The sequence below is a fragment of the Hippoglossus stenolepis genome, chromosome 8, assembly GCF_022539355.2.
Source record: "Hippoglossus stenolepis isolate QCI-W04-F060 chromosome 8, HSTE1.2, whole genome shotgun sequence".
Classification (NCBI taxonomy): Eukaryota; Metazoa; Chordata; class Actinopteri; order Pleuronectiformes; family Pleuronectidae; genus Hippoglossus; species Hippoglossus stenolepis.
Genome location: NC_061490.1, coordinates 26,038,608 through 26,064,168, shown reverse-complemented (window position 1 = coordinate 26,064,168; position 25,561 = coordinate 26,038,608). Strand labels below are relative to the sequence as shown.

The following is a 25,561-nucleotide window of genomic DNA, read 5'->3' as shown; positions in this document are numbered from 1 at the left end:
ACAATCAGCTGATTATGGGAGAGTTTACATGGAGAGAAACCACTTTTCTATGCAACACCAGATGAGTTCAGGTGTTCAGCTCAATTGAACAAGTACAGTGATTGCTGTAAACACACAAACACACAAACACACACACACACACACACAGGAGCGTCACCTGTGCTGCAACTTGGACTGTGAGTTTGACTTTAGAGGAAATCTGATCTAATGTTAGTCAAGTTATTACAACTGGAAGCTTTTAAATGTTTTAACTTTATCCAAAATCAACTAGTTCTGCTTTGTGTTATCATCTTGTCACGTCAGACTATTGTACTGAAAGGTGCTTCTCATTTTGTCAACCTCATTTATAGGGAGGAATTAATCCAGGGTTGTTGTATCGAGCTGTTTTTAGGCAGAGCTTCTGTCTGTGAGAACAAATGTCTGAGTCAGTGTCTCTGGACTTTTACTGGATCTTCTCCTGCAGCCTCCAGAAACGTGTCTGTAACATGTCAGAGTGAGTCCATGTGAGGACACAGCAGGACAATGTGTGGAAGCTTCCCAGTGAGCGAGTGGACGTGTTGATGAGGTTTCTAACACGTAACGGACGTGAAACTGGAAGAACACAAATATACACGTAGAAGACGAAGACGTCAACTTGGAAACACGAGGAGGTTCCAGATCTTCTGGTGATGAGGGCCGACGCCGGTGTGGATGAGCTGGAAACAACAACACTGATCTTTCCACAGCAGAGCTTATACGTTGCTTCACAGGACGAACAAACTATTTTCTGGACAACTTCCAGAGCTCATGTCTGAAAGCAGCTTCGGAGCACGGTCACCTGGAGTTCAACTTCGGTGAACTTGGTCTCACGATATTCGCTTTGCGATCGTGTATGTGTGACCGTGCCCTCCGTCTGTGTTCAGTTGTTCATTCTGTGTAACCCCTGGCTTAAACGTTTCTTCTTCTTTCTCGTTTGTTTTAAAAGTTAACTGTTGATGTTCATCTTACCCGAATTAAAAAATACTTTTTGATCCCTCAAAACGTCTGTGCTAATTTCTCCAGAAACAACCAGTGCATCAGAACAGGTCCCTCAAACACAAAGACTTCAAGATTTTACTAAAAACCTTTGTGTTGTCACGACTTTAAACAGCTGAACATGTTCTCTACCTGTACATCAACTCTTCCTTTTGATATTTGCCATAATTATTCTCAACACTAGAGCAATGTCTGTTGTTTGATTGGCCGATGGTAATGCTGGAGGCGGGGTTTTTGACTGATAATGCAGCCAAACACCAGGGGAGCCTCACTGTTGTCCATCTTTGTTTACAGTCAATGGCTACAACTGGAAGAACTTTGGGGACGTGCTAGTTTGAGGTTGGATCTGTGGACACTTGGTCCGTGTTAGGAGTTCAGCCGTTTCCTAGGAGGGAACAAGTGAGGGATGCCCTGAAGTGAAGACAAGTCCTGTGTCTGTTCTTTGTCTGTTGACCAAACACGCAGCTGAAAACCCCAGTATCACCAGTGAGGATGCCAAAGCATCCGACGGCCCCAGTGTAGCTGGCAGAGGCGACAGGGAAATCTTCCCAAACTGGAAATTCTTGAGGTGTTTTTAGGTCGTCGCCCAAAGAGAGGAAGAACGTTTGTGGCTTCTAGTGTCTGTTCACACCTCCACAGACTTAACTGATGCATAGTCACATTCACCTCCTCTGGAGGTTGGTTATTGCAAAGCAACATGTGATTTGATCAATTCCCTTGTCTAGATTATCCCAAACTGTTAATCCCTCCTTAATCTCCTTGTGCACGGCCACAATTTGATTTTCTTCCCCGTCATTAGCTCCATAAGTGAAAGCTTGAGTTTAAAACCCAAAAGAGGCTTTGGATTTCATCTGTGTTGTGCTTAATAAGCTATAAACAAGATTTTCCAATTCATATCTGAAGTTAAAAAGACAGAGAATGGGAAACATCTCTTAGCTCATGGATCCTTTTTCTAATTCAGACTTTTCTCAATAGCAATTCTTCATTTTTTATTTGAATATTATTCTCAACATTTGAAATGAAAGGAGATTAAGTGCTCACCTGCTGTATTAATAAGGCCTTGACAAACTTGAAAGTGAATTTATTACCCCCTGGGTCAAGTCATTGGCAGCGACACTGAATATTTCTCTTTCCACTACACATATAAGTCATAGCCCGGCATTAGCCACATGTGCATAATTCGTTTTTTATTACCCACTGCTAAGCCATCAGGAATTTGTCCATTTTGCAGATTACTCTTAAAGCTGACACGTGCAGGACATGCACCAGCACAGTGTGGATCGGCACAGGATCAGCATGTTGGTGTACAGGCTCTTATTCTGTCGTACGTGGAAGCTGCCCCGGAAGAAAGAGACACACTTTGAAAATGAGAAACTGGCAGGGTTGAATGAGCTATTTTTAAAATTCCAATTAATCACAGACTTGACGACAGACTCTGATAACCCCCCCGTTCTGTCACCTGCTCATCAACAGACACAGTACAGACCAGTACTTTTTACAACTTGCTATTTCATTCTTATTGAGACAAAACGTTAAATGTTGAAACCTGCAGTTTCTTATGGGGTCAATCGTAACACGGGACTTTTTCCATTCAAATATAGAATAAATATTGTTATTGTTTCATATGTAATCGTCTTCCAGTGGTTCGGATCTTCAGCAGACAGATGTAAGGAAGTTAATACAGATTCGGTTGGTCCAAATAATCTTAAAGTGATTGTGAGAAAATGCAAATAAATGTATTTTATACTGATTTGATTCTGAAATAAAGTAATAAATAAATAAATAATGCTCCCCCTCAGTGTGTCCTTCATCATCAGGAGGAGGAGGAGAGGAGCTGGTCTGCGTCCTTCATTATCATCATGAGGAGGATGAGGAGGTGCTGGTCTGCGTCCTTCATCATCATCAGGAGGATGAGGAGGTGCTGGTCTGCGTCCTTCATCATCATCATCAGGAGGATGAGGAGGTGCTGGTCTGCGTCCTTCATCATCATCATCAGGAGGATGAGGAGGTGCTGGTCTGATCTCTCAGGAAGTGCTGGTCTGCGTCCTTAATCATCATCATCATCATCAGGAGGATGAAGAGGTGCAGGTCTGCGTCTATCATCATCATCAGGAGTGAGGAGGTGCTGGTCTGTCCTTCATCATCAAGAGTCTCGCCATCATCATCATCAACAGGAGGATGAGGAGGTGCTGGTCTGTGTCCTTCATCATCATCATGAGGAGGATGAGGAGGTGCTGGTCTGCGTCCTTCATCATCATCATCAGGAGGATGAGGAGGTGCTGGTCTGCGTCCATCATCATCATTCATCAGGAGGATGAGGAGGTGCTGGTCTGTGTCCATCATCATCATCATCATCATGAGGAGGATGAGGAGGTGCAGGTCTGCGTCCTTCATCATCATCATCATGAGGAGGATGAAGAGGTGCAGGTCTGCGTCCTTATTCATCATCATCATCAGGAGAGGGAGGAGGAAGAGGATCTCTTCACCTCCTCTCGTCCTGGTCGCGGGTCTCTGCTTCTCTCGGATCAGTGTGTTTTCACCACAGCGGCAGAGAGCGGCTCCTGGAGGACAAGACCCGGACCCAGACCCGAACCCCGACCAGGACCCCGACACCGGACCCGGACCCGGACCAGGACCCCGACACAGGAACCGGACCCGGACCCCGACACAGGACAGGGACCCCGACACAGGACCCGGACCCGGACCAGGACTCGGACCCGGACCTGACCGGACTCCGGAGCGACAACTTGAGGGAACGGAGAGTTGAGCCTGATGAAGATGAAGATGAAGATGAAGTAAGTCACACGAGCTCCATGTTCTCAGAGGAAATATCGCTGTGACGTCTCTGCTGAGAAACTGACCATCAACCTTTTCTTCCACTTTATTACTTTTAAACTCTGGTTCCAGCTTCAACTGTCACAGAACAGAGAATTAGATCCAGAAGAACATGAAGATATTATATAAAGTGTGTAATGAGTGAAACTGAAGAAATAAAGAGAGTAAATGCAGAACCAGTGACAGAAATAACAACAGAAAATAAAACAAGTAAGTTTCATGAGACAGTAACTGATAGTGAAGAGAAGTGGAGTGTAATGTTGGACATGAATAGTAATGTTAGAATTTATATTTCAAAGTAATGAATAAGAGATTCATCAGCAGCTCAGAATCTGTTCTCTGAGTGGAGACAACCGTTTAAACAACATTTTCCACTTTTGTAAATTCAGGCTTTTATCTTTAGGAGCTGAGCCCTACTGGTCAAATATGAGGATTTCTCCTCAGAAATAACAATAATGATAATGAAGGGACACATCTCTGAATATTCCACGAGTCACCTGCAGGGCTACAGTCTCCAGGCCACATGTTTGAACCTCTGCCCGTGTTTTGTAAGTTTAAAAGTTTTCTCAACTGTAGCAGATAAGAAACGGCTGCTACAGAACTTTAAAGCAACACTATAGTGTAACTGTTACTGAGCAACAGCGCCCCCTGCAGACGTATGTGGTGATTTATTCTGTTGGGCTTTGTGTATTAATGTGTTGACTCTGACTGTGTCATCCCTCTGGATATTACCCATGATCCTCTGCTTCCTGAACCTGAAGAGCTGCTGCTGTAACAAATCCACCAAACTCTGTTCATAATTCTTCATGTTTTCAAAGTTTCCTGCTGAATATTGGAGATAAACTCTGGTTGATTTGCAAAGACCTTGATTCTGACAGTCGAAGCTGAGCCTCTCCCTCAGGAGATCGTATCACACGGAGACATTCAGGCTGAGGAGTGGGAGTCGGAGCCTCCTCCATTCTCCTCTCCTTTGCTTCCAGCCCTCCCCGGCTGCTCCTCGCTTCCTGTCGGATTGTGTCTATTGGGGGGGAGGCAGGAGGAAGGGGAAAGGGTTGGTGGTGGTTGTGGGGGGGGAGGCGGTTGCCCCTGGAGATGGGCAGACCAAGCCGTCCGAGGTGGCGCGATGTGGGTCTGGGCTGGTGTGATGGAGGAGGGGCTAACGCAGGGCTGACGCTGGGGCTTGTTGTCGTGAGTGGGTGCGTCAGGTTTATCCAGTGACGCAGGTGGATTCGGACGATATAAAGCTAAACGGTATAATTGTATGTATGTATTTCACATGAGGGACTTGTGTGTCCCCGATTAGCTCGCCAGCCGATGTGGCCCCGCCCCGGCCCCGCCCCCCGTCCCCAGCCCCGGGCCCCGGCCTCGGCCTCGGCCCCCGCCCCGTCCCGGCCCCGGCCCCGGCCCCGGCCCCGGCCCCCGGCCTCGGCCCCCCGTCCCGGCCCCGGCACTATGGAGACAATTCATGAGTTTGGAGCATTTTGCTGTGTTAAGAACTAAAACTGTTGTTTATTGGTAAATTATTGTTATGGTTTCAGGTTTTATCAATCATGTGATGTTTGTTATGTAAATGTGTTTTTAAGTTCAGTTTACTTTAGACCGTTAACAGTAAATATATCAAATTTAAACTTCCAATTCGCCCTCGCAGTAAATAAACCATTCCTGTTGTTGACAGACCTTCTGGCACCAGAACCATTTTAAAAGTGTCAAGTTAGCACCAGAAAACAATCCCAGCGCCACCGGACGGTTCATGAGACGATGGAAAGAGTTCGATGCTCCGACCTGAGAGAGAGAGAGGGAGAGAGAGAGAGAGAGAGAGAGAGAGAGAGGAGAGAGAGAGAGAGAGAGAGAGAGAGAGAGAACCGATTCGTCTGATTCAGGAACGAGGACTCGTTGAGCCGCATGTGAGAATCACCGAGCCACTGGGTGAAGTGACGAACGGGCCAAACTCTCACAAAGCTGGTGCAGTCCTTTAAGAATGTAGTTCACCCCCCTCACCCCACCCCCCACCCCCACCCTCCAGCCTCAAATGACCCTTCCTGGCAAACGGAGTCAAACAACCTCTCCATTGGCCCCTCAAGGTGAAGTCATCGACTATTCAGCCACTTGTGATGCCTCTCTTTGCACTTGTGATGTTGCCTGGGATTCATCCTCTCTCTCTCTCTCTCTCTGTCTCTCTTCTCCCCCTTCTTTCTCTCTCTCCCTCTCTATCTTTTTTATGACCATTTCCTTGATGTGTGACGGGATGTTGACACGTTGACATTCACCTTCTCTCTCATCCCAACGTTTCTGTCTCTTGCGTGGGCAGCGACCAGCAGCCGGAGACATTCTGTTTGTGGGTTTGTCCTCTTCAACGTGATATCTCAAGTTTGCCTTCAGGGAACTGAAACTGCTCTGGTTGGCAGACGCCTAAATCAGCAGGATGTTTATTCTAGCCTGCTTTATAATCGTACATTCTTCAGTCCTGGCTCCGCACATCTGATTTATTTTCTTCAGTTGAGGAAACGTTAAGACGTTCAGTTGATTTTCAGGAGTATTGAGCCTCAGCTCTTGCTTCACTGACTTTGTATCAGACGCTCTGGGTGGATTATTCAAAAGTGACATTGTGATGTCATATAATGTGTGTGTTTGTGTGTCTGTACTTCCATCGACATTTCTACACAATTCAAGTGCATCTCCACCTCTGCTCCACAGGCAGTTTAACAAAAGAAGAAGCTTCCTCCAGGTGAACTGCACTTCGATGCATGGCAAAATAACTGACTAGCGCCCCCTAAAGGGCAGCCCCGACACCACGATTGGCCGACATGTACAGAAATCGATGGGGACATGTGTCTTTTCATAACAAACAAATAAGTCTCTTGGATAGATATGCTAGACCAAACAGGAAGCCCACCATTTTGGCTTTAGTGGTTTTTTTAATATATATGTTTTTTTTCATTTTTTTTTTTTTCTAGGAACAGTACAACAACAGTACGGCTTTTTTGTGCCACTTTGTATATATGTATATATATACAAAGTGGCACAAAAAAGGCGTTATGGCGGAGCGTTATGGAATAACGCAACAGGAAGTCGCCTATTTTTGACGTTACACGTTTACACGTTTTGACGTTACACGTTCGTTCGTTAAATGACGTCATCGTTAAATGACGTCATCTCAACAACATGGAGATTTGTTGTTTTTGACCTGTGCGTAGTGATGCTGACAGCGCTGCACGTGATGGCGTGGAATGTAGTGCGTGATTAGTGGCCGTGGTTCGGAGCCGTTTCTCCCGGTCCCCCCCCTCCGCGGCCTAATCAGTACAACAACAGTACAACACTACCATCTGGTGGACAAATGCGGAAACTGTAGAAACAGTCTGTCTCTAACAATTACTATAATAACAATTATTTATAACAATAATATCTAAATTCTTACAACATATTTAATTTAGATTGAAGTTAATGTTGGCTCTTGTTATTATTATTATTCTAACCCAGATGATTTGGCTTTTTGAGCTTTCAACATGCTCAAAAGTGGTGAAAATTTAATCTATATTGACTCATCGTCACAGCGCCACCTGCTGGCGACAGGAAGTGACATGTTTTATACTTTGATGCACTGCTCCTGGCTGCTTAACAATAAACAGCTCAAATGAGCTGAGACAAGTCATTGGACCATGGTCAGAATCGTGACATTTCCTCAAACCGTGTAAACATTGCGTTGCGGCGAAGGTTCATCCTTCGCCAAAGGAGACGATGTTGTCATAACTCCACTGTGCATCGTCCTATCACCACCAAACTTCTGTCTCATGATTATAGTCCAAGCCTGAACAGCTCTATGTGTCAATATTTCCTCAGTGTCATAGCGCCACCTACTGATTCACCATGAAACAGGAAGTACTTTGTAAATCCACTCTGCATTATCCAACCGGCCCCGAACTACTGACCTATGATCACAATCCTGACCTGAACAGCTCCATATATTAATATCAGTGCAGGGTCATAGCGCCACCTATTGATCAGTGTGAAAATTGATTTGTTGTAACATTGTCCAATTGACACAAAATTGCTCACGCTACATCAGAGCCCCAAAACGCATGCAACGCAGAGACATGCGCGTGGTCATTGATCGCTCTCTCCACTAACAGGCTTCAAAATGCACGAGCTCGGGCACGTTAGTGCTACAACGTAGCCCTAGTTATTACTGTTATGTATTTAACCATAAAGAGAAGACATTATCATTCTGATCTATTGACCCTGAATTTTCTGGTTGAGGACTAAAGGAGAAGTGTCTGTGATAAATCTAGTGCAGTTGGAAGTTGGGCTTCAGTCCGACCACAGGGAGTTTGTAGGGATCAGAATTCAGATCACACTCTGCAGCTCCTGGAGTCTGAATCACAGCAGTGACAAAGCTCCAAGGACACAGGAGTCGCTCAGTCTGTCCGAGTCCATCTGTCTGTCTGCACACACACACACACACACACACACACACACACACACACACACACACACACACACACACACACACACACACACACACAGTCACCTATTTAACATAGACTTGTTAATTTCCTGCAGACTCGGCTAAACCTTAACCTCCGTTTCCCTGTTTCCCAGCAGAGATGCTGCTGATACGGACTCACTGGCTTTTACTTTTTAGTGGCAGTTGAAATGTCTGTCAGGTCCGTCCGGTTCTCACGTATCTCGAGGTCCGTTCATCTTATTGGCTTCACACTTGGCTTGTGTAGGAGAGTTTTCACTTGTCAATGTTCTAGTTTCATAGTTTATAGTGAGGGAGTCATAGTTTCTGTCTGATGTTGATCTGCTGCTCGTTGAGTTGCTGACTTATCAGTTGAGCCTTTCACAGACACATCAGGATTTATTTTTGCATTTGAAACATTTTCCAACTTGGCACAACGTTGACTTGGATTTACGAATGACCGGGTTCGATTTCAAAGGTCAAAGGTGACGGCGGTGATGTGAGAGTACACTTTAAACAATTCAAGGACCCAGTTCCTCTTGTCTTTCCCCCACAGGCTGGATGTGCTTCTCCCTGTGCTGCTGTGTGCCGTCTGTGTCCTCATCCTGCCGGCGTCCTCCACCCCCCACCATGACTCAGGTATGCATGTGCACCCTCACCTCCACGTCACGACAACAGTTTATGTGTGTGAGTGCATATTTCTTGAAAAGCAGCTGTTACCTTAAAGCTTGCCTCTCTTCAGATGATTCAAAGCTTCTCCACGTGACCATCCCCACCAACCCATCCGTGTTGGCCGTGCTGGGCGGCTCTCTGACGCTACCCTGCCTGGTGTCCCTGGCCCACCCTCCGCCGTCCCCCTCCACCAACGGCCGCCACGCTGTGCTCTCTCTCCCCCGGGTTAAATGGAGTGTGCTGACCCACGGCCGTGAGACGGAGATCCTGGTGGCCCGTGGGGACCGGGTGAGAGTCACCGAGGCTTACAAAGACCGAGCCTCGCTGCTCAACTATGCCTTCTCCCCCGCCGACCTCACCCTGCGGCTGGAGAGCCTGAGGCAGAATGACACGGGCTTCTACCGCTGCGAGGTGCAACAGGGCCTGGAGGACGCTGACGACGTGGCTCATGTCAAGGTCAAAGGTGAGAACCAGACAGAAATGTTTTTTCACCAAATCAAACAACAAGACACAGTGGATAAATAATCTATAAGTGTTATATAGTTCTTACGTGAATATGGGTTCTAAACATCCAATTTGATTGATTAAGTCATGATTGACATGTTGTAACATAAATACATACACTTCATATCCAGAGCACTTGACCATGCAGAGGATTCTACATGTAGGTCTCTGTGTAGTGGACGGTTCTGCTCTGCAACACCTCACTCAGGACCTTGATGTGGGTTTTTCAGGGGTAGTGTTCCATTATCGCGATGCCTCCAGCCGTTACGCCTTCACCTTCCAGCTGGCCAAAGAGGCCTGTGGGGAGATTGGCGCTGAGATCGCCACGCCCGAGCAGCTCCTGGCCGCCTACCACAGCGGATACGAGCAGTGTGACGCAGGCTGGCTGTCGGACGGCTCAGTGAGGTGAGGACCCGAGAGAGACTGGTTCAGAAACAAGTGATATCTAGAAAATCCTGCATTTCGGGTTCCATATGTTTTGAAATGCACAGATGTTCTTTGTATGTTTAACAATAGACCATCTTATTAATGTAGGAAAGTTCTGAGACTGACATATAGCTGTCCATGTGTCTGAGGGAGCATCACCAGGAGGAGTCCCGGTGTAGTGGCCCCCTCCCCAGCTCCTCCCGGGGATCCTGGGTGTTCCCACGTCAGATGTAATCACACACCCCCCCACGTGGTGTCCTCTTATAGTTCATTCACACCAAGCGTCAGCCAGCATTAGTTGGGCGTGCCCGATAGACCTCCAGAGGAAGTTATTATGTTCTCCTCGTCTCTCCGGCTGAGCCCTGACACCCGAGGGAGAAAACTCATTTCAGCCTTGGTCTTTGGGTCACTACCACACCTCAGAGAGAGCTTCTCATTCTGGGCTGATGCCAAAGCAAAACTGAATTGCAAGTAGTAACTCATTGACTGAGCAAAATGGACACAAGGACAAAGAGGAAGGACGGAGCTGAAAAGCCTCGAGAGAAAGAAAATCCCTTCAGGATGATGTTGCACACGTATGAAGATGACTGACTCTCAGCAGCGTTACCCAGGGTGAGGGTACTTCTCAGCTTGGTTGGAGCCGGGAGGACCAGTCCATCCCTTTGGGGGTCGGTCACTTAGGAGAGCTGATGGTGGACACATCAAGTAGCTGAGAGACACTCATTCCACATTTCAGTCCCTCAGACCAGTGACGAGCCGGTTTGAGTGCTGCTGTCACAGGGGAACCGGTACTTGGCGTTTCACTGTCATCTCCTCCTGCAGATATCCCATTCAGATGCCCAGAGAGGGCTGCTTCGGGGACATGGATGGACTTCCAGGAGTGAGGAGCTATGGACTGGTCGAGCCGGATGAGCTGTATGACACCTACTGCTATGTGGAGAATATTGAGGGTAAGAAAACTCAAATTCATTTTACAACCTGTGAATTATGATTTGTAGCTTTGTTCACCTCCTACCAGTCATGGGATTTTCAGATAATATATCAGTTCATATGAATGAGTTGTGACACCACTCAGATACACAATGTGCCAAAAGTTTTAAATGTGGGTAAACCTGCTAAAAAGGACTTTGTTCCCATGGTCGACGTCACGAACGCACCATCAGTGCATCAGTGCACCATCACGCTCTCTCACCTCCGTTCACCTGTGAGTCTCGTTTCCATCACCGCCGATCAGAGCTGGTAAAACCCGTTTCCCCCTGGGAGTGAATGCAGATTGAATCCATTCCCATTGCAGACACAAGCCAGGAACCCATGAATCTGAAGTTCATTAAAACCTACCACCTGTATCCTCATGTACAGGTGAGGTGATCCATGGCTCCGCCCCCCAGCGTTTCACCTTCCGGGAGGCCAAGGCCTACTGCCTGAGTCAGGGGGCGGAGCTCGCCGCGACAGCTCAGCTATATGCAGCCTGGAATGATGGACTGAACCACTGCAGTCCGGGGTGGCTGGCAGACAGCAGCGTGCGCTACCCCATCGTCACCCCTAGAGAGCGCTGTGGAGGAGGTGAACCTGGGGTCAGAACCGTCTATCGCTACAGCAACCAGACAGGCTTCCCCGAGGCTGACACACGGCACGATGTCTACTGCTTCAGAAGTAAGAGAGCGAGCTGTCGCCTCCTTCCCTCAAATCTTCTGTTCTATGAACCAGTGGTTCCCAGTCTGGAGATGTTCAATTCGTCTTTATCACCCACACGATGTTCAGTGAATATCTGGACCTTCGTGAACTTTTCATACTCATGAGGAGGTCGTTTTTTCATCTGAGGGTCTGAACCAAGCTTCATGTGTTTGGTCCATAGTTTCATTTGATCTGTTAGTTTTGGTTTTCTCTAAAGAATTTAGTCTGACATGCGTACGTCCTGTCGTCATCACCTACGTGGGCGGAGTCTACCTATACTTGACTCTGATTTATCAAATGAATACGTACTTGAAATGTTGCACAGACATTGTTGCTGTTAATAGTTTTCAGTTGGTAAACTGTACCACAGCTTCTGTCGTGTACTTGTGCTTGTTACTTGCTGAACCAAGTTTAGCAGTATTAGGAATAGGTCCAGTCAAATCTTGGACATTATAAGTAACGTTTGTGCTCTTTCTTCCAGGGGACACGGGCTCTTATACCGAATCTACTCAGGATTTCCTGGCTACTGAGCCAGAAGACATTGATTTCTTAGCTAACCGCGCTCAGGAGCCAGTGACTCTTGACGTGACAGCCGAGGTGAACGAGGAGCTGCAACGTGCCCACACGGTCAGGCCGGTAAAACAGGTCCCTGTGGAGGCTCCGTCTCAAACCATGTGTTACGACAAGGAGCCACTGCTCAGAGTAGACCTTCATCAGTCCGTCACTCCCCAGCCTGAGCATCAGCAGCACGCTTCCACTGAAGATACCTGGGAGCTCGTCGAGAAGGCCGGCTACCCAGAGTCCTATCACCCAGCACCTGACCAGCACCCACAGACTGATCATGAAGACTCTCATTCTTCTTCAAGTGCTGTCGGCATAGTAACCACTGATGAAGACTCCACTTTACCCACAGCTGATGGGACGGTGTCAGTGAGCAGAGAGCCTTCAGAGACTCGTACTTCAGAGAATAACCAAGAGAATCAAACCCTGGAAACACAAAGTGTTACTGCAACATCTGGAGCTGTCGCAAAGGAGCTGCTCAGCAATTCAACAGTTGTGCACCAGGAGAGGGAGCGTCCCATTTCCCAGGAGGACCACACTCCATATGTCCACTTGGAACATATCTCTGCAACGGAGCTGGTCCACTCGAGCACCTCTTACGTAGTTTCTGGGCCGCCAGAAGAGACGAGCCCCGGTAACGATGAGGAGGAATCAGCGGTGACGACTTCACTCCACGCTGAGGAAACAGAAGTTCACTCCACTGCACCACCTGTGACGCAGCGTGGAGACGAGAGTCTTCCTCTGGAGGAGGAGACACGAGACCCAGTGACCCAGAGTTCCATTGGCATGGACACCTCCACTCTTTCTGAACTGGGGCCTACGACTGATTCAGGTAAGTTACACAGAACTTTCATCGTGTTCTGGTTACAGTGTGTGGGATATTTTCCAGGTCCTGTTGCTAGTGATGCTGTGGGCGTCAACTTCACAAAAACACGTTAATGTCTAAATTAAGAGTCATGAGCGTTTTAGGATGAATTGCTTGCACTCAGATCTCCTGCTCTCCAGCTTCAGCTCTGCTCCTCACGCTGCTTCTGTGCGTCAAACGTCTGAATTCACAGTTTTCCATTTTCAAACGAAAATGCTTCAGAAAAGACTAAATCGATTCCGATGGTCTGTTTTCCTGACAGGTTCTTATCCTCCTGAAGAGCACTCAGCTGTAACGATGGAGTCGTCCATCCCCGTCGACCGCGCTGACGAGGAATCCTCTTCAGAGGAGGCAGATCCGGTTGAGCAGAGTGGACACGTCCATCCGACTGAACTCCCAACAGAGGAAGTCATCCCAGTCACAGACGACTCCACTGATGCTCCTGCTCCAAACAACGATCCCATCACTCTGTTCACGTCCGGAACCCTCTCTCCCCCATCGGTGGAATCCAGCTCCCCAGAGGTTATCACCTTCATACCTGAGAGCAACGCTTCCTCTGGGGCCGAACCTCTGGAGGACATCCAGGAACAGATTGAACTGCAGGATGTACAAGAAAGCCAGGAAGTGTTTCTCAGCACATTGCAAAGCATCACAGACAGTGACCCGGTGGGGGGGGGAGGAGACGAGACGGAGGGGTCAGGTGAATCATCGGGAGACAACCCGGAGATGAAACCAGAACGTCTGGTGACAAACCCGACCGTCGCAACAGACCACGCCTCTGAGGGAACTGAGGGCGAGGCCGGAACTGAGGCGCCTGCTCGTCCAGATGTAAAAGTCACACGGATCCCTCATCTAACCCTGACGCGCTGGCGAGGCCAGAGGCCTCCTCTTCCTCTTCCTCCTCCTCTTCCTCTTCCTCTTCCTCCTCCTCCTCCTCCTCCTCCTCCTCCTCCTCCTCCACACCGCAGGAGTCTCGCTCCGACAGAGAATACAGCGCTGAGGACAGCGATGAGGTCACAGCAGAGGTCAACACCAGCAGCGTCACCAGTGAGTTTACATGATTAAACAGGTTCTAGTGACCTAACCTCAGCTCAAACCTCCTTATGAAACCACATTTAAATTCACTACATCTAGATTTTTAATCACACACATAAATATCACTCTCAAAATATGTTTTTATCAACATCCATGAATTATTCTCTGAGAAATCAACGAAACTTAAAAATCAAACAAAGAAAGTCGCATCTCACAATGTGAAAGAAAGTAAAAAAGAATCCTGGACCTGATCCGGATCCAGATCACTGAGTCCTTCCTTCAGTTCATACCTGACCCCCCATGTTAAGGGAATATGGGCTTTACAAATATAAATTGATTGACTCAATAACGTGACGTACTTTTGTCTGAAATGTTCAGTTGTGTTTTTGGAAATAACTGAACATTGTATATTCAGCAGAAGGTGGATTGGAGGCAGGTGAGGGAGAGACCAGCACAGCAGAGTCCTCCGTTGAAATATTCACATGGCGTCCAGGTGAGGACGAGGACAACTCGACTCTCAGCACCGACGCTCATGATGTGACCGCCGCCGCCACCACGAACCCAGAGGTTCACCGCGAGGAGGAGCGGGAAGCCGTGGCTGCCGGAGCTCCTGCTGTGAGAGCAGCAGCCGTTTCAGGTGCCTGAGCTCCACGAGCTGGATGCAGACAGCAGCTCTGAAAAGGCCCAGTCAGGAGAGGGATTTACCGCCTGCTGACTCAGCACAACAGAGAGATTAGCTTCTCACTCTGAATAAATACTCAGAGAACAATTCAACTTGAGCTCACAGCTGGAATCTCCTCTGTGTTTCATAAGAAGCGTTTCAATATCCACACATTAACAAAAATACAACCATTTCTATTCATGTCCGAACACAAAAGGTCTTAGTTTGGTGAAATATTCACTTTGTCAGGATGATGCAAAAGTAAAAAGACACAACATTTTGTCTAAATCATGCAAAATACAGAAGATTGAAGATTATTGCTGTGAAATGAACAACAGGCAACGACAGTAACAGTTCAATGTAAAAATAATTTAAAGTTTTATAAAGATCAGAAAAACAAGCATGTATGTATGTATAGATCTGCAAAACACTATTATCAATATAAATGATTGAGGTGAATTACACTAAAGACTCATACAGCTGTAATTTTAGTTTTAGTTTTTACATATAAAAGCAAAAACTAAAGTGGGAAAGAAATAGAATTTAGCTGACTCATGTCATTTGACTTTTATATTGTTTGACGTGTGAACATGAAATCAATCATATTTTTTACAAGCTCTTTAAAAAAACTACAGTCACTGTGAAAGTATTAAACATAAAATAATATTTTTATAACCAGATTTCACTCGTCACATACAAAGAAACTGTAGCGCAGCCTCCAGCCTCACTCCTGATGTGACAGCGCCATCTGCTGGTGTTTCTTTTGAGTTCAAGGCTTTTCATTTCCAAATTGGTTTAGATTTTTTTGAGGAACATTGATTGTTTTGGGGCAAGACTCATGTTATTAAATACATATTATACCATATCCTGAAAGTGAAAAACATGAAACTCTGTGTTTGAAATATGATTAAAAAAGGTTTTAAATGAGTGAAACTACGTTTTGAGGCCTCGCACAATGTTTTGATTGGCTGAGGAAAAATCATCCAATGCCTGCAAACATTATTTAGTGTTGGATTTCCTTCCTTCGTCTTTTTACAGTGTTTTCACAGTTTCAGATTTCTCTCCTCTCTCAGTGCATCAGTTTGTTGTGGAACCTTTAAATGTTCATCTGAGAACTGGTGCACGTACGTTTGGGAAAAAGTTCTGAAACACTGACACTTTAGTTTTCAGAGTTGAGTTCATGACACACACTGTTCAGAAATGTGCACACACACCAGTGAGCTGAAACTGATGGTCTGAAAATCAAGTTGGGATCCTGGAGGCAGGGAGCAAAGAAAATAATGTGTTTATTTACTTTTATCAGTAATGTGAAATATGTGAGGTTTCAATGTGAGACGTTGATGGTTCCTGACAAATTAAATAATGATTGTGTTATTGGCTGTATCCAGATGTTTCCTCCTATCATTTTAAGACAATCGATTGAATATGTTTATATAATATTTAATTAAAGCATGTGTTAAAATCCTCCTGCAGACTCCTGCCTGGAGAACCCTTGTTTAAATGGAGGCACTTGTGTCGACGGTGAATCGAGGAGGTGTCTTTGTCTGCCCGCTTACGGAGGAGAACTGTGCCAGACAGGTATCAACGAGCTGATCCGCCGACAGAGGAGACGCACAGTCGTTTGAAAAAGACCTTGGTACTGACTCCTCTTGTCCTCCTCTGTGTCTCAGACCTGGAGGTGTGTGAGCCGGGCTGGGAGAAGTTCCAGGGCTTCTGTTACCAGCACTTTATCAAGAGGCAGAGCTGGGAGGCGGCGGAGCAGCACTGTCGGATGTGCGGCGGACACCTGATTTCCCTCATGACCCCCGAGGAGCAAAACTACGTGAACGGTAAAGTGTGAAACCCCAGAAAAGGAAAAACGCAGCAAAATCAAAATCATCCAGATTCTGTAAATTACAGAGTTTGACTCCAAACGCACAAGATGGCCGCCTTTGTACCTGAGATATTTGGGCTTCGTTTCTGTATAGCGGGAGGAAGTGGAGACGCGTCGTCCATCTTTGTTTACAGGCGATGCTCTGGACAGGTCGCGGGTGATCCAGTGTCGTGGCGAGAGAGAAGACGACAGCCTATTTTTAGTGCCGTTTTAATAAATTAACTGTAGAGCTTTAGAATAATATAAAACATTATCAAACAATCAACCACTTTTACCTTTTTGACAAAGTTTCCCAACTTCCTCTGACACTGAAGATTTGTAGTTGGGCGCCGACCTTTAAACAATAATTTCAGTCAATCAATCGAATCAGATCCTGGATCAGTCATGACGCAGACTGACATTATTCATATCAACTGGGTTTCACGCTTCATTACGCTTCACGACTCTCACTTCCTTCTTGCAGCAGATCACAAATCTGTGATCAGGGAATAAATGTAGAAATGAGTTCCCGGGTTGGAACGTCCAGGAGAACGACACCTCGAGACTCTGAAAAACTAAAAATATAAACTAATTTAACAATCAGCTGATGTGAACTTCTTGTAAACTGCACAAACACATCCCTTTTTATCCAGTTCAGACGTTTTTGCAGGTTTTAAATGATGGATCTGCCTGTCACACTTGATCCTTTTTCTTTGCTCTTCACTATCCTGCAGATTTAGTGGTTTAAACTCTCTAAACACATAAATACAGCTCATTTATTCACAGCGTCCATGTTTTGTCCGACTTCAAAGTGGAAGAACACGAACGTCTCAGGGGTAACGGGACGTCCCGCCCCTCTGATCCAGACCAGCCCAAGTGAGGAGATTGTTTTTACGACGACGCCGCTCGAATGGCTCCAGACAAGACACAACAGCGACTCTTCATGTCTTCAATCATCCCCTGACTTTTCAAGAACCCGTCACGGTTGGTGTTTCGTCTGGCTACGAGGCGACAGGATTCTTATCTGACATTCCTCTGGTGGCGCTGGAGTTTCCCTGTGCGGGCGGTTGCCATGGATCGTTCCGACTGAGACTCAAACTGCAAACAACAGCTTCGTTCGTACTGAGTTCAAGTTCAAGTTGTTTCTGTCCATCAACTCGTTCCAGTACGTCTCAACGCAACCGGCTGTGAAGGCCTGAGATCAGTCGGCCCACTCACTTAAGATAAGACAAACAAAAGAAACTGAAACAACAGAACATTGAGTTTACATAACAATAATCACAGTTTGGATTCAGTATGAACTGTTTGGACTCCTCACACAGTACATGTATATATATATACATATATATATACATCACTGTACATAGCTTTGTTTCAGAGACCCCTGTTTTATTTTCTTGTTTTTCTTCTGATGTTTATTTAGACAAATACAGAGAATACCAGTGGATCGGACTGAACGACAGAACCATAGAGGGAGACTTCCGCTGGTCGGACAGTTTCCCCCTGGTGAGTGTCTCTGTTTGAAGTTTGTCTCGACTGTCGACGGTGAATGAAGACGGACGATGTATCCAGTTACTGATCGTAGTGGATCACTGCTCAGTAAGAACAGACTCCATGTGACGTTGTTTTAATCGTCTCTCTGTGACAGCTCTATGAGAACTGGTACAGAGGCCAGCCCGACAGCTACTTCCTGTCCGGAGAGGACTGTGCGGTGATGGTGTGGCACGATGGCGGCCAGTGGAGCGACGTGCCGTGCAACTACCACCTGTCCTACACCTGCAAGAAGGGAGTCTGTGAGTTCACCTGATGGAGCTGCACCTTCTCTGGAGCAGGTCTTGTGTTTGATCACATGATCATGTCTCCATCTTGTCTCCACCCAACAGCCTCTTGTGGCGAGCCCCCGCAGGTTCCCTACGCGAAGGTGTTTGGGAAGAAGCATCTGCGTTTCGAGACCAACACCAAGGTGCGGTACTACTGTGACGAGGGTTTGGTTCAGAAGCTGAATCCGGTAATCACGTGCCTGCCCAGTGGCCAGTGGGAGGAGCCTCTGATCACCTGCACGCCACGTAAGTGTTTGAATTGACAACGTTCAGACGGATGTCACGGTCACAATGCTCTGCACACAGGCAGCAGCCATCGCTCCACAAAAAACATGATTGTGAACTTGTCGTCCCTCCAGCCCGCTCAGTGGAAGAAGACGTGGTCACATCCCTGCCTCACCAGCACGAGGAGGTCGTGGAGGTCGTGGAGGTCGTGGAGGTCGTGGGTACAGCCACGGAGAAAGCAGCGCCGCCGTTCTGGGACATGAAGTGGAATGTGTAAAACCATCCTTTTTCTTTCGTCTGTTAAATACGACATCTTCTCCTCGTCCTGTTTTCTTTCCAGCCCAGTTTCTGCATCAAGTTAAACTAATCTTTCATTTTAAAGAAACCTCAACGAGAGATTTTAAGAATAATGTAGTTAAACGAGAGTAAAGTTGTAAATTAACAAGTAAAAAGTATTTTATATGACAAGAATAAAGTGTGGTAGTGGTAATTACATTTTCTAGTTGTTTGTCTACTTGTAAAAGAAGTGCTGTAATATATAGGTTGTACAAAGCAGATGAGAATAAATCTATAATGAACACAAACTATTTACATGTACAAGTAATATAGTAGAAATGAATCCAATGAAAGTAGAGAATTAAATGTAATTTTATAATCTCGTGGAAAGTTTTGCTCTTGTTACATGTTGGATTTAACTGTATAAAAGTTGTCGTATTTCTAATATAAGACATGATGTCATGACTCTAACGATGTCTGATCACTTTAACTCTGCCTCTGTGCTGGCGACACCTAGTGGCCGGAGTCGTTATGTTTTCAGGTTGTCCGTCCGTCCCATTGTTGTGATCAAGATATTTCAAGATATCTCTAGAACGACTCGAGGGAATTTCTTCATATTTGGTACAAACGTTCACTTGAAGGATCAAAGGTCAAAGTTAAACTGGGAGAAATATGATCTTTTCTGCTGAATCACAAAACAGATTTTTGTTCCCAGTCAAAACAAAGATGGCTGCCAGCTTGTGAGAGTATCTTATCTATCTGTCTAGTGATTGGACAGAGTCTCTTTATTTCATCCTGTTTTAAACTGTTCTCCTGGTTATTTCAACCACCTCAGGTTGTTGCTCTATCAGACAAACCAGTGGTGACCTTGTTGCACAAACACAACCTGACTGTAACTTGTAAAAACTACACAAATATTTGTATTAGCAAATCAGTGTGATATGTTGACTTTATTGAATAAATGAAATGACATGTGATTAGTTGACAGTTTGACGTCAGAGGAAGCAGCTTCGGGTCACGAAGAGACAAACAAGCAGAGAACAAGCAGGTTTATATTTATCACAGGTTAAGAAAAGGATGATTCATTTCAGTTATTCACAGAAGCTGGTGTTTTCCAGAGTAAACCACAGTGAGCGTTACGTCTCTCCACCGACCGACAGTGATTATTGCCTCTGATGGAATCACACGTGGTTGTTTACCTGGGTTTGACTCAGAGCAAGTGTCCACCATGACGTCACCGCTTGTTTGAAATGAATCACAGAAAAGAAGGATGAACAGAATGACATCATTTTATGGTTAATGACATTTCTTAAATGTAAAAAAATTAAATATAACCATATACGTCTGACTTCAGTTATTGTCTGTTGCGTCAGACCTGAGATTTCTTGCTTTGGTGTTCGTGTGTCATTCAAAGACATTTATGAGTTATTAGTCGAGGAGAAGTGATGTGGCCTGATATCACGTGAGAAGAAAACAACCTGTTGTGATAACGTGACATGACGCAGGAAAACTGGAGAATTAAGGCTCATTCATGCTCAACGTTAGATACATATACGGAACGGATATAGTTTTATTTATATATATATATATATAGTTCTGTCCGTACTCTGCGTTCATTTCATCCGTATTGGTGGAACAATTGTCTCAGACGCAAAGATGAAATGTAGCAGTACCACTGGAGATCGTGGGGGGCAGTGTAGACAGTGGTTCAAGTAAGACATGACGTCCTCTAGAGAAACATGACGTCCTCTAGAGAAACATGACGTCCTCTAGAGAAACATGACGTCCTCTAGAGAAACATGATCACAACGTCCGCCGACGCCTTGTTGTTGTCTGTGCTGCCTTCTAGTGGATGATTGGATAAACAACTATGCCAACCTAACGGACGCGGATGTGGGAAGTGACAGTTACATTGTTTGAAAGGGACGTATCTCTTTTTGTAGGTAAAGGAAGCATGAACGAGCCTTCATTCAAACCGTTTGCTGCTGCTGTTCCTGGAAATAACAGCGTGAAATCAATTTGCGCTCGTTGACAGTGAGACTTTAGATTTTATTTGAGGCTACCGATAGCAATAGGCTCCGTAAAGATGCGTCGTCTTGTCCGGGAATCCAAAGAAGCGCACCCCAGCCTCGGGGGTGCCTCCGCAGCGCTCGCGGGGTTTGCTGATGGGGAAGCGTACGCTCCCGTCTCTCAGCCATCCGCCGTCGCACTGATCATAGTGTTGGAAGTGCCAGGTGGAGTAAAGATGGCCGACCAACGCCAACTCAGCCCCCTGATGTTGACACGCATGTCCTGCCTGCTCGAAGGAGAAGGACCCTGATGCGTAGAAGACAGAGCCTGTGGGACAAGGAAAGACCAACATCTCAATCCAGCTGCTTGGTATCGTCTGAACACCGTCTCATGTTCAGGATGTGGCATCGGTCAAAGAACCCATTCAACTGTAGCACTTGGACTGATATGTACGAGAATGTGAAATTAGTTGCAGCTTGATTGAATTTAACTTTTTCTCTGACCCATATCACATCCGTGAAGTTGTTTTTGTTTAATCTTGCTTAGAAACAAACAAACAAACAAACAAACAAACCAACGAGGGGTGAAAACATAACCTCCAACTCTTGTCTCACAGTTTTCTGCCTCCAGTGGACAGAGCCAAGTATTTTCCCACTGATGACTTTGTTTTCAAATGTCTCACCAGCAGAATTTATTGTCCTCCGTCCACCTACTCTCAGTCCCACTGTCGCACATCTGCTGCTAAAGGTCAGCCTGATGCTGCGCACGCACACTGTGTCATCACAGGAACACCAGTTTGCAGAAATTGTGACTTTCAGATTTTGGTCCGATCGTAGGCAACATGAATTTCGAGGTTGTGGTGAACAACAGACTGCACTTGAGGATTGTGGGTATTGTAGTGCTTCTCCTTGACAGGTTTTTCTTAAGACACAGTTGATATCATATCAGCCTTGAGGATTCTACAGGAGAACATAATATCGTTTCACAGTCTCGTTGGGGCGGTTCAAATATTCTGGCTGATAATCAAAACCTCTGTTTAGAAAATAAGAGATTTTTACCTCAGGAACCAAATTGTTGAATTAAAAACTGAAGATCATACAACTTTAGGGCATAAATGTAAGGAAACGTCGAGAGATGAGAAAAGACTCATCAACTCACCGGACGTCTGAGAGGTGAAGCAGAAGGCGTCAAACCGATCGTGATCTTTGTCCTTTGGTCCGTAGCTGCGAATCCCGGAGAGCAGCTCTCCTCCGCAGACAGGGCGAGGGTTGATAATGGGGTATCGAACGGTTCCATCGTGGAGCCAACCTGCCTTACACCAGTCCAGGCCGTCCGTCCAGGCTGCAGGAGGAGACATGCTGACTTATGGGAGATGCAGACAAAGTACAATATGAGTGGTGGCTGGTGCAGTACCTCTGTAGAGCTGGTTGTATGTGGCGAGCGAGCCATCCTGCTCAGCACAAGCCTCCATGGCTTCATAGAAAGTGAATCTGTAGCGTCCGTTCTCGCTCTGATATGGGAACACCACACCTAGACATGGGAGCCATCTTGTCAGTAGTGTCTTTCATCAAAGATGGGAATCCCAAACACAAACCCTCCGCCCTGATGAGATCCTCGCCCCGGTGTAGGCGTGGGAACGATAGACCTTTTAAACTATTTAAAGATGGATACGAATGCTCATTTGGAGCCAGTGTCTGTGCGGTAGCGGTCGGGGGATCGAGCCACGGCGCCGAGGTCCCGTCGATACACATGCTCAACCAATCGCGAGGCAGTCTCAGCTGTCAAGCGTAACTTTTCACCCCATTTTTATATCATCAACTAATATGTGAACAAACGTCAGTGTGATAAGAATGATCTAAAGTGACAGAAACCATCTTTGAGCCACCAGGGGGCGATCGAGACACTTTGGCTTCACTTTGGGAAGCAGCCACGTCGTCCATCTTTACATAGATTCTATGGTGGGAACATTTCAAACGTATTTTACACCATTTGACAAATTCAACACATTAAACTCCCTCCAGACGCTCCTTGAATCCCTGCTCTCATTGCTCCAGTTACCTTCAATCGCCAACGTTACGACAACACTCTCGTCCTCGATGCCGTTGACGAGCTCACAGCGATACCTTCCACCGTCGTCCAGCTCAAGACGGCTAAGCTGCAGCGAGGCGTCCATGGTGTGAGCCTTTCGAAGAGAGGCCCGCGGTCCAAGACGGCCGTATGGCTTGACGGCGTGGGCGTTCGATATCATGATGATATTCTCTGGCCCCACGTGTCCCGGCTCAAGCTTTGTCCATTTCACTCTGTAACGGCTGGGTTTGATTCTCAGAATGCACGGCAAGGTGACGCTACCCCCCCTCCGGCCCCTGACCTCAGCGTACACGGGCGGGTCAATCAGGTACTTCAGCTCCTTGGGTGCTGGAGACAAACAGCGACCAGCAGGTGTCAGCGTTTGTGCCGCGGAGGTTCATCGTCAGATAACGCATTTTATTATTCAGACGTCATGTTTTCTGAACAAGCTCATGCAAAGATATTTTTAGAATAAATTTTAAAAACAGAACAGTTGCATACACTCCTGGTGATGTTGTGGAATTGCAGATATATATGACATAGTGGATGTAATATGCTCTGTTACATGTAAACAGGGATATGAAGGAAGTATTTCTCATGTAAACATCATAATGGGAGTAATGTCTCATTCAGAATAAGGTCAACACAGATTATTGGTGTCATGTGAACAGTCGTTACCACCCGGTGTGTTGAAGTGGCCGCTGAAATAACTCTTAACTCTTTAAAAACCTTCAAATCCTCTTTACAGACCAGCTGCAGATTTTACAGCTTCACAAACGTGTAGGTTTCATGTTCAGTTGTTCACGAGCAGCAGACGAGGTGGATTTGACTGTGAGACGCTGTGAGGACTCACCTGCTCCGCTGGGGATGTTTCCAGCTGCAGACCAGCTGAAGCAGCTTGATGTTAACAGAAGAACCACAGCACAGTTCATCCTGAAGGAAGTCACTTTCCAAACTCCTGCAAAGGTAAGAAAACACAGAACACACAGTTCTTACAAAGATTCAGTGACACTTTCTTTTTGTTCTCATACCTGATATTTCTCTGGGTTTTTTCTAATCCAACAGGAGCGTGTGTTTTCTGTTTGAGAGCAGGACTTTTTTGATTTCACCTGTTTTATGCTTACATTTTCTCTGCTTGTGCTCAAACTCTGCGCTTGCACTCTTGCGCTCCAGCGTCAGCTCTTCTAGCACTTATTGCTTCTGTACAAGTGTGAAATGTTTGATTTCTCCTCTGCTCCTTTCTTTTGCACTTTGACTTTTTGTGCAACAAGTCTGTCAAAATTCCCGAACCAATAGAATACCAGGTGTAGTGTTGAGAACTTAATTCCTCCCACCCTTGTTGTGGGCGCATTAGCTTCACTTCCTCGAGAGTCCCGTACGGGTGGTTACTTAAACCAGGTTTCTGCACGTTATGGCAACACTGTTGTTAGAAACATCACCCACAACGAGGACGGGATGATGTTGTCACTACGCCTGGGATTCTATAACAGATACATAATCCAAGAACAGAAGAAAATATTCAAGCTCAGAGGAGATATCCAAGAGCAGATGTTGCATGTGCACACAGAAGCAATGTGAGGAAAAGAGCTGAAGCGGGAGCGCAGGAAATTTGAGTGCAAGCAACTAAATATCTGAGTGCAAGTGCACAGTTTGAACACAAGCAGAGAAAATCTAAGCACAAACTGGAGCTATTACAAAACCTGAACTTAAAATCAGTTAATCCTGCTCTGAAACTGAAAGGCCACGCTCTGGAATAAAGAGGAAAAACAACGGTTCAAACCTGTGGAAGTGAGAAGATGCGGTTGACCACTCGTCCTCCTGCGTTGTCCCACATGACCACAGCGGTTTCCAAGTGTCCAATCATAATATTCACAGATGATTCATAACTGTAAAGAGCAGAGTTCACTGTTTGACCCCCTCTGTCCGAGCCGTGACTGTTTAGCTGTCACACATCTTCTCTCTCTCTCTCTCTCTCTCTCTCTCCCCCTCTCTCTCTCTCTCTCTCCCCCTCTCTCTCTGAAAACGTGTAAACAGGATTGTTCTTGTCTCTGCTCCAGATGTTAACAAAGGTCCTTCATGATTCTGTTTGTCAGAAGTGAGACAGGACGAAAAGAGAACTGACAGAATTTAAATGTTTACACATTCATTTGCAGATGTGCCCTGATGGACTTTGTCCAGGGATAATGAAGTGATGACCAACTTTTCTTATAATGAACATTAACAGAAGCATAAAGATACACGGTTGATTTCTTGATTCATTTTAAAATACATGACGTTTGCACTTTGCAGTTCCCCCAATGACTGGAAAACTGGTTCAGTCCAGTTCAAAGGGTTAAATCACAGTGCATCATGTGATATAGAAACCAGTAAACACACGGCCTCCAATGGTTTGAACGATTTCAACTAGCCAGTGATGCCTATTCTACTTTAACCTGCATTGTTAACACCCAACGCACCTGAATCCAACTGGTGACATTAATCTGTGACCAAGAACCAAACCGGAGTTCCTTGCTCGAGCGTAGCAGAAGCGAAACAGCTCGTTTCTGATGAGGTCAGCAGAGCGATGCTCATTTTCCTCTGATGCAGCTGCAGCAGAATCTCATTT

General features: G+C 46.0%; 2 protein-coding genes across 2 annotated transcripts; one reads left to right on the top strand and one right to left on the bottom strand.

Annotated features, from left to right (window-relative positions):
* Window positions 1-8,396: 8,396 nt before the first annotated feature.
* bcan (brevican) lies at window positions 8,397-19,856 on the top strand. The gene is given in 16 exon segments (XM_035164476.2): window positions 8,397-8,537; window positions 8,865-8,947; window positions 9,051-9,443; window positions 9,715-9,889; window positions 10,733-10,860; window positions 11,270-11,563; window positions 12,066-12,977; window positions 13,273-13,923; window positions 13,926-14,057; window positions 14,461-14,682; window positions 16,180-16,284; window positions 16,377-16,535; window positions 17,982-18,064; window positions 18,207-18,351; window positions 18,442-18,624; window positions 18,738-19,856. Coding segments are annotated over 16 exon segments (3,846 nt in total). The 5' UTR covers window positions 8,397-8,499; the 3' UTR covers window positions 18,881-19,856.
* hapln2 (hyaluronan and proteoglycan link protein 2) lies at window positions 19,811-24,937 on the bottom strand. The gene is made up of 6 exons (XM_035164480.2): window positions 24,737-24,937; window positions 23,810-23,914; window positions 22,948-23,304; window positions 22,303-22,419; window positions 22,048-22,230; window positions 19,811-21,216 (listed from the first exon to the last, which is right to left on the bottom strand). Exons 2-6 carry the CDS (start codon window positions 23,886-23,888, stop codon window positions 20,939-20,941), a joined length of 1,014 nt encoding a protein of 337 aa, XP_035020371.1. The 5' UTR covers window positions 23,889-23,914; window positions 24,737-24,937; the 3' UTR covers window positions 19,811-20,938.
* Between the last annotated feature and the right edge of the window lie 624 nt (window positions 24,938-25,561).